Source organism: Nematolebias whitei, chromosome 15, assembly GCF_014905685.2.
Source record: "Nematolebias whitei isolate Nwh7 chromosome 15, NemWhi1, whole genome shotgun sequence".
Classification (NCBI taxonomy): Eukaryota; Metazoa; Chordata; class Actinopteri; order Cyprinodontiformes; family Rivulidae; genus Nematolebias; species Nematolebias whitei.
Window position 1 is genome coordinate 34,280,228 of NC_056512.1, and position 12,785 is coordinate 34,293,012.

The 12,785-nt window shown below is 37.4% G+C and overlaps 3 protein-coding genes across 4 annotated transcripts in view; 1 reads left to right on the plus strand and 2 right to left on the minus strand.

Moving 5' to 3' along the window:
• The window catches only part of tbcd (tubulin folding cofactor D), a 28,275-nt gene extending 22,052 nt beyond the window's left edge, over positions 1 to 6,223 (minus strand). The window contains exons 1-8 of the mRNA XM_037689036.1: positions 5,611 to 6,223; positions 5,464 to 5,514; positions 5,280 to 5,377; positions 5,048 to 5,149; positions 3,912 to 4,058; positions 3,233 to 3,288; positions 870 to 1,002; positions 110 to 155 (exon numbers count right to left, since the gene is read on the minus strand). Coding sequence (XP_037544964.1) covers positions 110 to 155; positions 870 to 1,002; positions 3,233 to 3,288; positions 3,912 to 4,058; positions 5,048 to 5,149; positions 5,280 to 5,377; positions 5,464 to 5,514; positions 5,611 to 5,797 — 820 coding nt within the window. The 5' untranslated portion in view covers positions 5,798 to 6,223. The remainder of the gene's footprint in view (positions 1 to 109; positions 156 to 869; positions 1,003 to 3,232; positions 3,289 to 3,911; positions 4,059 to 5,047; positions 5,150 to 5,279; positions 5,378 to 5,463; positions 5,515 to 5,610) is intronic.
• Positions 6,224 to 8,961: 2,738 nt separating this feature from the next.
• LOC119421028 (fructosamine 3 kinase related protein) lies at positions 8,962 to 10,856 on the minus strand. Its single transcript, XM_037688418.1, has 6 exons — positions 10,573 to 10,856; positions 10,246 to 10,397; positions 10,048 to 10,139; positions 9,839 to 9,921; positions 9,564 to 9,686; positions 8,962 to 9,473 (listed from the first exon to the last, which is right to left on the minus strand). The coding sequence occupies exons 1-6, from the start codon at positions 10,711 to 10,713 to the stop codon at positions 9,135 to 9,137; spliced, it is 930 nt and encodes a 309-aa protein (XP_037544346.1). The 5' UTR covers positions 10,714 to 10,856; the 3' UTR covers positions 8,962 to 9,134.
• An 82-nt stretch (positions 10,857 to 10,938) lies between these two features.
• Positions 10,939 to 12,233, plus strand: arl16 (ADP-ribosylation factor-like 16). Of its 2 annotated transcripts, none has more exons than XM_037689038.1 (5): positions 10,939 to 11,121; positions 11,411 to 11,436; positions 11,512 to 11,637; positions 11,749 to 11,864; positions 12,013 to 12,233. In XM_037689038.1, the coding sequence occupies exons 1-5, from the start codon at positions 10,947 to 10,949 to the stop codon at positions 12,176 to 12,178; spliced, it is 609 nt and encodes a 202-aa protein (XP_037544966.1). In that variant the 5' UTR covers positions 10,939 to 10,946; the 3' UTR covers positions 12,179 to 12,233. The 2 variants fall into 2 exon arrangements, with proteins under 2 accessions (XP_037544966.1, XP_037544967.1); XM_037689039.1 differs by having other exon boundaries at positions 10,939 to 11,091; positions 11,387 to 11,436.
• Positions 12,234 to 12,785: the final 552 nt, after the last annotated feature.

Consider the following 12,785-nt stretch of genomic DNA (forward strand, 5'->3'; position numbering starts at 1 on the left):
TTTTGTTGTTATATACCTGGATGACTGAGAAAACAAACTTTGTGTTTCAGGATATATTTCTACAAAACCACACAGCAGATGAATTTGAAAAGAAAAAAATGGAACGTACCATATCGTAATAGGTCGTCTCGTTTCCCATGTTTAAAAAGCTTTGCCTAGAAGACATCAGCAAAAAAACAATGAATGCCCAACACTTGAACATGTCACAGTTTAAACAGTAATTACGTTTGATGCAATGTGTCTGTGACTTTTATAATTTGATTTTAGGTTCTTTATACTCTTTTGTTCTTCGTTTACACAAAAGTATGCAAGTCCTGGTGACAGAACCCACAAAGCCATTTTGGAGAAGGCAAAGCAACAGCTAGGCTCAATGTTTTATTATAAAGATATTAATAAATACAAAGAGATGCTTTCCAAACATGTCATGCAAGTTTATGTGCCAATGAATTTAATGTCCTTGAAGGATAGTTTCCTTAGATTATCTTAGATCATAAAACAAAGAGCTTAGAAAATATCTGTTTATTAAAAGGTAACTGAAGTGAAGTATTGTGTAAGGTATTAAGGGGGAAAAAATGAATTTAATCAAATCCCATTTCCCTCAGCGCTGCTCTCAACTACTGAAAAACCGTTTAGCCTAAAGCAGTGGATTAAACTGTCTCAAGTCACTTGAAGCAACAGGTTCCACACAGGCAGCAGGTGCATTACACACCTGTTAAAACCGCACTCAGTATTGTGTAAAACATACCAGTCATGTCAGCTCTTGTAAATTACCCTCTCCAGGTCTAATCAAATGGAGCACGTACACACGGCTGTCTTTAAACACACAAACATTCAGGTATGCGTGTTTTTTCACAGGTGTAAATGTTTACCAAAGACTGCAGAGCGCCGTCCAGCACCCTAGCGTCTCTCACTGAGGAGCCGCTGGTCTGCGATATTATGGTGAGACTCCAATCCAGAAAGTCTCCAAGGCATTTCTGTTTCACATCAGGCCGTGTCATAAACCTGTACAAACACGTACAGGACAAGACAAACGTCAAAAGATTTTACAAAAGAAACAAACTGAGAAACAAGTCAATACAAGAGCAACATCGCCTTCTAGTGGCTAAAAACGATAATTATACAACAAGCTATATTACAAATAAATATATGTTAGATTTTAGTTTATTATAAGTTTAAATAATTAAAGTGACAAATTTAATAATAATTCATATGAAGATTTGTGTTGTTTTTTTGTTGGTTTTTTTTTTTTCTTCACTTATTTGTTTTTCCATTAGCTCAATGGATATAATTCTACAATGTACCAAAATGTAGTTAAAAAGACAAGACTTCACACTCATGGCAATATTTAATGTTTTACACACAAGGGCATCATAAAAATATAGATCTTGTTCCACCAGGTTTTACAACTTAGTTAAAACAAACACAGGCCACATTAATTAATGATCAGTAATGTTGTTTTTCTTTGGGCTGTTCTTTTCTAGGATTCAAATCACAATTGTTTTACTCTGGAGGTCCTTCCTGACCTAACCTGGGCTTGAACCCACAGCCGCAGCACTGACAGGCCAAGCTACCACAGCCCACATACTGTAAATTATTTGTCAATATAATTTTTAAATAAGCCAAAATAAATAAGTGCTTTGATACAAATACCCAGATTTAAGATAGAAAAGCTTTGCAGAGAGTGGTGAAGGCTGCACAGAAGTCTGTTGGAGTCATTCTCCCCACCATCACAGACATTTACACCTCTAGATGCAGGAAGAGGGCCACCTGCATCATGAAGGACCCCACTCACCCAGCGTACACACTTTTTGCCCCGCTACCCTCAGGAAGGAGGTTAAGGAGCATTAAGTGTAGAACCACTAGACTGAGGAACAGCTTCTACCCTGAAGCTGTTAGACTCATGAATCTCTAACCAGAATAATCACTGTGGAAAATCACATCATGTTGCTGCTGATCCATTTCATGTTGCTGCTGATCTGTTTCATGTTGCTGCTGATCTGTTTCATGTTGCTGTGTTCATGCGTGCTCATCTGCTCACACAGACTCATGTTCATGCTGCTGTTCGACGTAATGTTTTTATGCTATTAGTGCTTAGTGTATTATTTAGCTGATGTTTTTCTTAGTTCATATCTTAGATCTTATTACTGTTTTTCTTGTACATTTTATTGTTGGATGTAACTGGGACCCAGTGTACATAATCTCGTTCCACCACATGTACCACATGTGGTGCGGATGACAAATAAATCTCTCTGACTCTCTGACTTATCTTAAACCTCATTTAGCCACAACAGACAAAAAATTATTTTCAGTATAACCTTATCAGTTTTTCGCTTGATCATCTGGGGGACTTTTCATATATATATATTTTTTTTTAAACAAGGCTTCAGGTGATTGTGATTTATGAGAAATTGTTCACTAAGAGCTGTCTTTATATCCAAACACGACCATTTACTGAACTAGTCTCAACTTGGTCTGAAAATCCTTTTTAGACATTCTAGTGGGGGAAGTCAGATTGTCATCATTGCTCAGCATCAGTAAGATGTTTTTTGCGTGATCCAGTATTGGACAAGGTTCCGATGTGACACAGACAGCCGCTCGTTTGACAATTATTCTGCTTATACAATTTAAAAAGTATTTATATTCTGCAGCTCCGCGTTTTAATTAAAAAGTGAAATTTGTATTAAAATAATTTTCTCAAGTTTAGCTGTAAAGAAGTGAAAAAAACACTCCCTTTATTATTAGGCATGGACCAGTACAAGATTCTGAACGGATGATAAATCTAAATAGACAACTAGAGTATAACAATAATGCAGTATTAAAATACAAATTTTAAAAATGTAACACACAAGTCCATTGATTTTATTTAAAAATCATGTTCTAATAATATTACTTCTGCTTCCACGGCAAAATCACATATTTCCATATATTACTGTAGCTATTTATGGCTATAATAACATTGTGTAATATATATTTTTTGTTATTTTTTTATAATGCAGACACACATATAGTTGTTTTTTTACTAAAGGAAAAGGCCCTGTACTATTTCTGACTTCTCATTAAAAATAGTTTAAACCACAGGAATAATTTGGCTAAAATACTGCAGTGCTTTTGAAAATGGACATTTTTTGAATCCTACTTTATTATGGCAGTTAAACCTACAATATGCCTTAATGTTAAAAACCAGCTTATGATCAACTATGATAATTAAGTTACACTAAATAATTGCACTTACTTTGATACAAGTACAGATGCAGCAGTCCTGGGACTGTCATCCACAAGTAGATAAGACTGTCGACAAAAATTACCAGTATATTTATGCTCTAAAAACACAACATTCAATAAACATTACATCAAATTAAAATCACCATATAATATGTGTTCCTTTATAAATTTGTTTACCGGTAATTAGTAAATCAGGTTGTTCTTTTTAACTTTTTTATGTTTACTGAAACTAAAACAATCCTTTTAAGGGTTATTTAGAAGAAGCTAAGTCTTACTAACAGTTGGTGAAGCTTTTGTCCCACCAAGTTACCATTAAACCATAGCAGAAGAAAGTCATGCAACAAATTGACAACAACAAAAAAAGCTCTAGTCAATTGTCAAATAGTGAGTACGAAAAGAATATAATGTTCTTATTGTTATTTCATTAATTTATATATGAGGGCTAAAAACTTCAAAACCATTTAAAATATATATCAAATATTTCAGCTTAGGCAATTATGACATCTCATAATATGTCATAATTGCCTAAACTAAAAAAACGCAGTCGTTTTTAATTACAGAAATGTAACTGCCGAACTTTTGTTCAGGCTATTTATTTGTTTTTGACTGTCCATAAAAAGAAATAATTATACAGCTAGATAGACAATGTTCTCTGCTACATCAAGTTCCAGGATTCATATCTCACTTACCTTTGCAATATTGAGAATTTGATACATGGTGGGCTCTCTAGTTTTACCTCCATTTGACTCGAGATGGCCGTCCAAACGAGAAAGGTCAAAGGGTATGAGGCAGGTCATAGACAGCCACAACAGCAACATGTAGCGTGTTTGCCAAGTCTGAAATAAATTGAGCATGAAACACTTTCAATCTTTGAACACTACACACTAAACAAGAGAGGCGCAAATGCATGTAAGTATCAGTGGTTAGGCCTGTCGAGATAAACAATAAATGAAAATTATCAGCCTCATTTTAATTTATCAGCTTTATCATTTTTTCGCGTCTCTCTCTTTCTACTGAAGACACTGGATGACAAAAAGCTCAACTCCGGTGCTCTTCACTGACCCCTCCCTTTCTCCTTTCTCTTTAAAATCTGTTTAAAACGTCCACAATAGTGGTTTTGGATAAAACAGCTAAGCTGAGAAGATAAGCTACAAGCTAAGCTAACAGGCAGACATCGGGGTCGGGGAAACCTCCGTCTTGTCAAAGCTCCAAAATTCACAGATGAAACCTGTGCCTTCGTCTAAAAAGTTGTTTTCCTCTGCAAAAAGAAACTGAGAACTTGTTTACTAATTTTTTTTATTAAAAACTTAAACCACACCGAGCATACGCCATTTTGAGAACCGAAAAACAGGAACGAGAGCCAGTCCATGTCATGTCAAGGGGCCTCCCTCCCATTTCTCTAAGAGACGTTATGCTCGCTCCCTCACTATCCATCCTTTGGTTCAAACAATCTTATACCGCCATCCAGTGGTCAAAAAAATGTACTAAACACAAAAATTAACCAACATTTTTTCTTAAATTTGACAATAATTACTAATTACTTTACAATCCAATTATTAATCAGTGATAATGTATATGAATATTAGGTTTTCATTCATCTACATAAAAAAGCTGAATGAAACTTACAGAATCATATTCAGTATATTCATATGCAGTCATATTTTAGTTTTTACATAAAAGATGTGTTTCTTACAGCTGACTTTAAAACTAAGATAAATCACTGTCTGAAACAAACATTTTAAGACAGTAAAAAGTCTAGATCCAATTGCTTAAAATGTTTGAACCAATATTCCTTTATAGAAAAAGTACAATCTTCCAAACTCACCTTTAAATCATTGGGATCCTGTCTGGACATCAGATCCAGAACTGGCTGAACATCGGACACCTCGTGTGGCAAAAGCTGCATGAAGATTTTATAGCCTCTGACCTAACCAGAAACAAAGTAATACCAACCAACCAGAGGTTCAAAATTATTCAAGCATTCAACTTCTTGCAGTTTGAACTAATCTCAGATAACAAACAGTCAATTGGTAATGGAGTTATTGTTTTTAACTCACATTGCACATGATGAAGAGAAGCTTGAAGCTCAAATGGACCAGTGAAGGTGGAGAGTTGTCATTCCTTATTAAGTCTAATAACATGTTCATCATCCATTCTAACAGAAATGGACAAATTATAAAGGATATATAACTTATTTAGCCTCAAAGTGACTTATGATGATTAGTATTGAACATAGTGTACCTAGATGTGGATCCAGCAGATGAGGCTGCTCTTGATATTGATTCATAATCACTGAAAAAGAAAAACATACAAACTGTCACTAACTGCGTGCACATTAAAGCCACAAATACAGTGCGAGCTTAAAATATCTGATTTAAACTGCAGAACCTAAGAATTTCTGAATGGTGATCTCGGTGGTCCTCTGGTCCTCGAGGACATCTGGGAGGCTGGAGATGAGGGATGTGGTTTCGCTGCTCTCACTGAAGTCACTCAAAAAACACGATTTCACAGTTGCGTCTTCCTCTCCTTCTTCTTCTCCACCAAACCAACCATTGTCTTTATCCGATGAGGCCATTCTAACAGATATTTTTTTTTCTGGACAGCTTTAAACCACAGAAACCGGTTTTGTATCAGATGCTAACATTAATATTTTTAAAAGCTAGCTAACATTAGCATTTATGTTAAGCAAACAAACTACTAGGAAGCGGCAGAACAAGAAAAAAAACATAAAAACAAGATTGGTATAAAGCCTGGAGTAAATATAAAGATAGAAAATGCGCTCGTGTGATCTTCACTTTATGAAATAGTTATTGTTAGCTCTAACGATGCTAATCTGCTCTGCGGCTGTAACTCGCGTGCCCCGCCTCACTACGGGAAGCGAAATGGTTCAGATGAGCTCTGCCTCTGTTCAACCAGACATCAACAACCTGCTTTTTTGTGGCTTATTCTTCCCAGAGCCCTATAAAGAGGGCTCGGATTCTTCCTTCATTTTCAAGCATTTATAATATGCACGTTATTTAGTTTTATATAAAACACATTTTATATCATCAGAATTTTTCTATCAAAATGAATGAACATTTTAATTATTTGCTGCTACCGTTTTTTTTTTTATTTCCTTGCATGTAAAGTTCAAGAACTGAGTTCACTAAATAGAATATAACACAATTTCCCAAGACAAGTGTGGTTCTGAAAAACATCAATAAAAATGCAGTTTAAGAAGAGCAGTTTCATAATTGAGCAAATTTTTAAAAAACGCAACCAGCACGTGGTCACAGAGGAATAGGACGAACAGCTACATCTTGCAGCAACATGTACAATGGTAGCTGATGCAGGACTTTCTTTTAATACCAGCCACTGTAGGGAGCACAAGCCAGTCTATCTCTTGTGCCTGTCCAAAGCCTAGGTAAATGGTAAGGGTTGTGTCAGGGAGGGCATCCAACGGAAAACACTTTTGCCAAAACTAATATGCAAGTTCATCTAAGCGACACCATACCAGATTGGTTAAAAATGACCACCACTGGTGCTGTTGATAAACAGGATGAGAGTGTAAATTGTGCTACTGTTAGTAGACCACAAAGAGGAAAATGTGTCAGAAGACAGAGGGAGAAGAGGAAAGTCAAGAATGTAGGACTGAAGGTGGCAACTCTAAATGTGGGGATAATGACAGGCAGTAGAGAGCTGGCTGGTATGATGCAGAGAAGGAAGGTAGATGCTTTATGTGTTCTAGAGGCTAAGTGGAAGGGCAGTAATGCTCACATCATTGGGGCGGGGTTTTACCATGGTGTAGATAGAAAAAAAATGAAGTAGGGTGATGCTAAAGGAGGAGTTAGCAAAGACTGTAATAGAGGTGAAGAGTGTCGGATAGGGTGATGTGTCTAAAAGTAGAAATAGAAAGTTTAATGCCAAATATTGTCAGCACTGCTTAATTTGAGCCAAATCCTGCCAGAACAGGATCCGGGAACGGTCTTATTTTGACAGGGTGTGTTCCGGTAACCGTTTGCTTGGATCCGGTAAATCTCAGGCTTACTAATAATAAAGTTATGAACAAATATGACTGCCTTGAATGAATTAAACTTAATATTGGATATGTAAACTGAAAATAATTACATAAACACTCATTTTAAACACAACAGTCACTTGTGAGCATACGACCTGACTCAAGTAGCATTTCCGCGTCTACCCTTAAAATAATCTCCGACCCTAAAAAGAGTGGTGGGGGTGAGTGCCGAGCTAACCAGGTAGTCATATGCGAGCAGGAGCTCACAGGCAGCTGCAGGCAGGGGCCTGGAGGTTTCACATGTGAAGTTGGACAACAACGAACAGGGACAGTGTTGGGCTCGTTCTTTCTTGACAGTTCCATCAAGTAAGGGGGAGGAGGATCTTGACAGAAGCGGAGTGTTTACAAGTGTATGTAAAAATAGATGTTTAACAAGTTGTTAAAATACACCAAAATGCAGGAAATCACATCTACTTTATTCAAAAATTTCGGACACCCCACCCCCAACCCCCGGAGAAAATGTCCCCAAGGGAAATCAGAGAAGACGACCAAATAGTTCAATTCAGTTCAGTTCATTTATATAGCACCAGAAGTCCTCTCAGGTCACTGAATACTGAGGAAAGAAGTATGTTGTGAGGAGTTCAGAAGGCTCTGGGTGGTAATACACAGCTTCCAGATGACTGGCTACTACAGCAACAGTAATGAGAGAGACAGATAGGTACTTGGTGTGTCATCTGGACAGAGAAAAGATGATAAGGAAACCTAGTGGTGGAATAGTGAAGTGCATGAAGCTATTCAGAAGAAGTGGCTAGCCAAGAAGAAATATGACAGTGAGAGGATTGAAGAGAGTAGACAGTAATATAAGGAGATGGAATATTGAGCAAAGAGGGAGGTAACTAAGGTAAAGCAGAAGGCGTACGATGAGTTATATGGGAGGCTGGGCACTAAAGAGTGTGAGAAGGACTTGCACTGATTGGCAAAACAGAGGGATAAAGTTGAAAAGTATGTGCAGCAGGTTAGGCTTGTTAAAGATAGAAATGACAATGTTCTAACAAGTGAAGAGAGTGTGATGGAAAGATGGAAGGAGTATTTTGAGCAGCTAATGAATGAAGAGAATGAAAGGGAAAGAAGTGTAGAGGTCATAGACACTGTGGACCAGGAAGTGGGAAAGATTAGTGAGGGTGAAATCCAGAAAGCTCACAAAAGAATGAAGAAAGGAAAGGCAGTAGGACCTGATGACATACCAGTGGAGGTTTGGAAATGTCTTGCAGAGATGGCAGTGAGGTTTTTGACTCATATTCAACGGCATATTTGAGGGTAAGAAAATGCCTGAGGAATGAAGAAGTGTGCTGGTGCCCAATTTTGTAAGAACAAAATTCCCTGAAGAGGGAAAAGCCAGAAGAAAAAGAAGATGACGACATGGATCGGTGCATGTGGCGAAACATCTGTGTGGATTGAAGAAATTCTAGAAACTAAAACACAAGTTTCCTAATTTTGTTATCAAAACAATTTTCTGAAAACATACAGAAATATACATTTTTATATATGCACTGCATATAATTCTGCTATTGCAAGTAGCTACTGTATAAAAACATTTGAATATAGAGGTTTTAAAATTGTACCCAAGGTTTTTAATTAGGCCTGCTTTTTTTAAAAAAAAGGCATAAAAACAGATGATTCCGACAAAACATTTGAATCACTGCAGAATTTATTATTAGTTTAGCAGTAGACAATCTGACAACCCATCCATTATCATTTGTGCAGATATTAGTTTATAAAGCTCTAACACACAGGATTTAGAGTAACACGGCATGATTTAGTAAACCAACAAAGTATGCCATGCTGTATGACATTAATACTCATGCTATCATGAAATGTGACTTGGGAACAAGACCACAGAGCATTCTGTTAGTGTCTATTTGAGTAAATTCTTCATAATTCTAACTGTTGAGCCTCTGTAGCCACTGCCAAAGTGATTCCAGTGATTTAGGTTGTGGAAAAGTTGATAAAGCTGGTTTCTCTTTTCAAAGCCTGGAGCTTGAGGAATCTTATCATGGTAAGCAGAGTAAAAAGAGCTGTTAAAGCCACCAAACAACTTGGCAATACCAAGCTCATACTCTGTATGGCCGTAGAAGGAAGCAGGGTCGAAGATGACAGGGCCCTCTGCACACTCTGCTACATTGCCTCCCCACAAGTCTCCATGCAGGAGAGCAGGAAAAATCTCCACATCTGTGAAAAACTGAGGAATTTTAATCTGTAATGGACAGACAAAACATGTTGGATTACTGAGATAGTTATTGGTATTTATCTAAAATTCATGAACAGATCTAAAATAAAATGGCACCTGCAGCTTTGCCCATAGTTCCCTGGTCTCCCTGTCTCCGTACGATTTCTCCACCAAGTTAAGTTGGTGCTGTAGCCGATGCTGGGAGTAAAATGACACCCAGTCATTCTGCCACTCATTCTCCTGAAGAGGTACAATTATTTTTTTTAAAACATTTTGACTCATATTTGAAGGTACAAAGACCAAGTATACATACTATAGGTTTGTTTGCCTTTTCTTTGTTAAATTACTAATTAATTAAATTATTATTCATATTTATTTATTTTACATTTTACCTGTGGTAAATATCCACAGCATGTGGTTACACCAAAACCAAACTTCTCAACAACAGCTGCCTCAGACTGTCCAGCTCCTCTACCTGAATAAAAAGTCACATACAAAAGCAACTCATTTAAAAATCAAAAAGCAACATTTCAGTAACAAAAAATAAAAAATGCATTTATGTGTGGGGTTAAAATTTGCATCCAAGTAGAGGCGAGATTACCTACTGTCTGCTGTTCTCTTTCTTGTTTTTCCATTTGTCTTTTGTTGTGAAGATGCAGATCTGCCAGCTGCTCTCCTAGCTTTTTTGAGAACCTACTCAATAGATTTGAAAGAAAACAGATGATCATAAGAAGAAAACATGACAAAAATCTGCCATAAACTATAAAGATAGAAAGTGAAATTTAAGGACAGATCTTACTTGCAAAGGCCTTTCATGTCCAGATATTCCATGACAAATACACATTCTCCGGTGTCAAGCTTAATCACCTTCACAGGTTTAGGGACTTTAATAGTCTCCGTCTTTAAAATGGCTTCCAAGCTTGCCATCTCTCCATCAAACATCAGTTTGGCCTGAAATTACAACAATAAAAATCTGTTTCTGACCTGTTGATAAATGTAAAACTTAACTAAATGTGTTGTTAAAGAAAACAGCAAACAGGTTGCAATGGATTCAGGTTTACTAGCTGGAATTTTAGAAAATATTGCTCTAACCTGATAAAACAGAAGTAATACATAAACAAAATACCTCACTCTTGTGATTCATCTTCACAAACACTCTCCCAGTGTCAATATCAAAACTCTGGCCCTGGCTAATACATCCACCTCCAGCGTGGCCTGCAGCTTTTAGCATGGTTGTCCCCAACTCTTTCTTTAACTTCGCCTCCATGTTGATCTCTCTAGTAAAATTAAAGATCTAATAATCAACGCATTGTTACAAAGCAGATTCCAAAGTTCACGACAGATTCTGTCGCGCGACCCAACGACGATTCTTGTTGATGTTTTGTAACTTTCCGCTGTTTTGTTTCCGCTTTATCTAGTAACCAATCAGAAGCAGGTCCTGAATGATTGATCTTTGTTTTGACCTATAGCTGGCAAGTTTGTTGTCACGTGACCGTCGCCATGGCGTCAAGTGAGGCTGCTTCGTGTGCACAAGCTTTAGCTTCGTTTGTTTGTGCTGGAAAATGTGAAATGAGCAGTAAAGAAGCATGTTTAGTTCTTGGAGCAACTGGTGTAGGAAAAACTTTATTACTCAAACGTCTACAACATATCCTTTTTAGTCGTTTGGTTGTTTTGAGCAAGAGCTGAGAAAGTCATTTGTACTTGCTAGCGTAACAAGCTAATAGGGTTCTGTGAAGATACGAAGTTAGCTTAAGCATCTTTCTCTGTGACTTGATAACCAACATGTCAGCCCAGCTTTACATTCTTTTGACGTTGCTTAACTTGAAATCGATACTCTTGTGCCGTTTAACATTTTAAACAAGTTAACAGTTCCCTTTAAAATTAAAATGAAGCCACAACAAAAAGCTATCTTGGTTGTTTCCTTACAGATTGTTTTTAACTGCTTAGTTTGCACGGTGAAATAGACTCGCCTCCCTCCACTCTGCCCACAGTAAGAACTACACAGTTACATTTTAAAGCTAACAGGCTTGTTTTGGGGGTGACAGGTTGGGTTATTCTTCTACAGGTTGGGACAAATCTGACGGACCTTACCCTGAAGAAGAAGAAGAAGAAGAAGGTTACAGTGAGGGAGCTGGGAGGCTGCATGGGCCCTATATGGCCCAGTTACTTTGAAGACTGCTCATCTGTCATTGTATGACCTTTTCAAATGTGCTGCATTTATTATCATTGAGACTAACCTGTATAAATAAAGGTTGAATGAATTGAACAAATTGGTTTAACCAAACGTTTGTTTTCTTCATAGTTTGTGGTGGATTCAGCCAACATTGTTCAGATATCTTCCTCCTGCATCCAGCTGCTGTCTGTGCTCTCTGCCGAGCCTCTGCACAACACTTCTGTGCTCGTTCTCTTTAACAAGAGGTGAGACTCCCATCATAAACATAAATTCCTACAATGGAACTTGGTGAAATTAAATAAATGCATCCAGTGTCACAATTTTGTGGCCCAAAGAGAGAAAAATACATGCTTATGTTCCACCCCACTGATTTATTGCTTTAATCTTTCCTAGGGACATGCCGTGCACCATGAGCCTTACAGAGATCAAGTCACTGTTCAGGATGGATGACATCATTGCGTCTGCTCCTCAGCCCATTACAACACTGGAAGTTAGTGCCCGCTCAGGACAGGGACTGCAAGAGGTGTTGAGCTGGCTGGAAACTGTCACAGTCAAATGATATGCATTTGTTCTTTTAATGGTGATGTTTCCCTCAAAAGTCTTGAGAAGATTTTTGGACAAGTGTGAAGACTCAAAATTCAAAAATCCAATTTTTGAATGGATAATTCCTTCTGGGTGGGAAGCAAAACCTCTTTAGCTTCAGAATAAAGTCCAGTTGTTCTGTTTTTAACCTTTTTTTTTTTTTTACTTTTGGACAAGACAGTATTGTCAGTCAGTGCTCAACGTAGTTGGTACTCTTGTACTCGGTACTGGCACTTCTACATTTCCATCAGAGCACATCACCACTTCTCAATCCTGCTGGTACTCAGCATCAGTGTCACCATTGTAAGCTATGGTCAATAATAAATTACATTATTTAGAAGACTTGGCTAAAAACAGGAAGTCGTGACTCGCTCCACTCCGCTTCTGATCGGGTTAATTAGAGGGATCAGGTGACACATGATTTGTGAGGAGTGATGATTGGTTAAGAGCAGGTGACTCCCCCTCTGCTAGAATCTGTCCTCCTTTTTCACAATAAATAAGTTTAAAATTTAAATATTTCAGGTTGGATTACCATTGGAGAAAAAAAAGTGTTTGGTACAGAAAACTTAATTTGAGGTGTCAGT

Bases quoted from the DNA above. Each gene is read 5' to 3' on its own strand.
- LOC119421028 (XM_037688418.1), bottom strand. From the start codon at position 10,713: ATGGAGGCGAAGTTAAAGAAAGAGTTGGGGACAACCATGCTAAAAGCT. The intron at 10,140-10,245 runs GTAAGATCTGTC...TCTATTGAGTAG, and splicing joins GACATGAAAGGCCTTTGCAA to GTTCTCAAAAAAGCTAGGAG. The intron at 9,687-9,838 runs GTAAAATGTAAA...GTACCTCTTCAG, and splicing joins GCTGTGGATATTTACCACAG to GAGAATGAGTGGCAGAATGA.
- arl16 (XM_037689038.1), top strand. From the start codon at position 10,947: ATGGCGTCAAGTGAGGCTGCTTCGTGTGCACAAGCTTTAGCTTCGTTT. The intron at 11,437-11,511 runs GTAAGAACTACA...ATTCTTCTACAG, and splicing joins CTCCCTCCACTCTGCCCACA to GTTGGGACAAATCTGACGGA. The intron at 11,865-12,012 runs GTGAGACTCCCA...AATCTTTCCTAG, and splicing joins CTCGTTCTCTTTAACAAGAG to GGACATGCCGTGCACCATGA.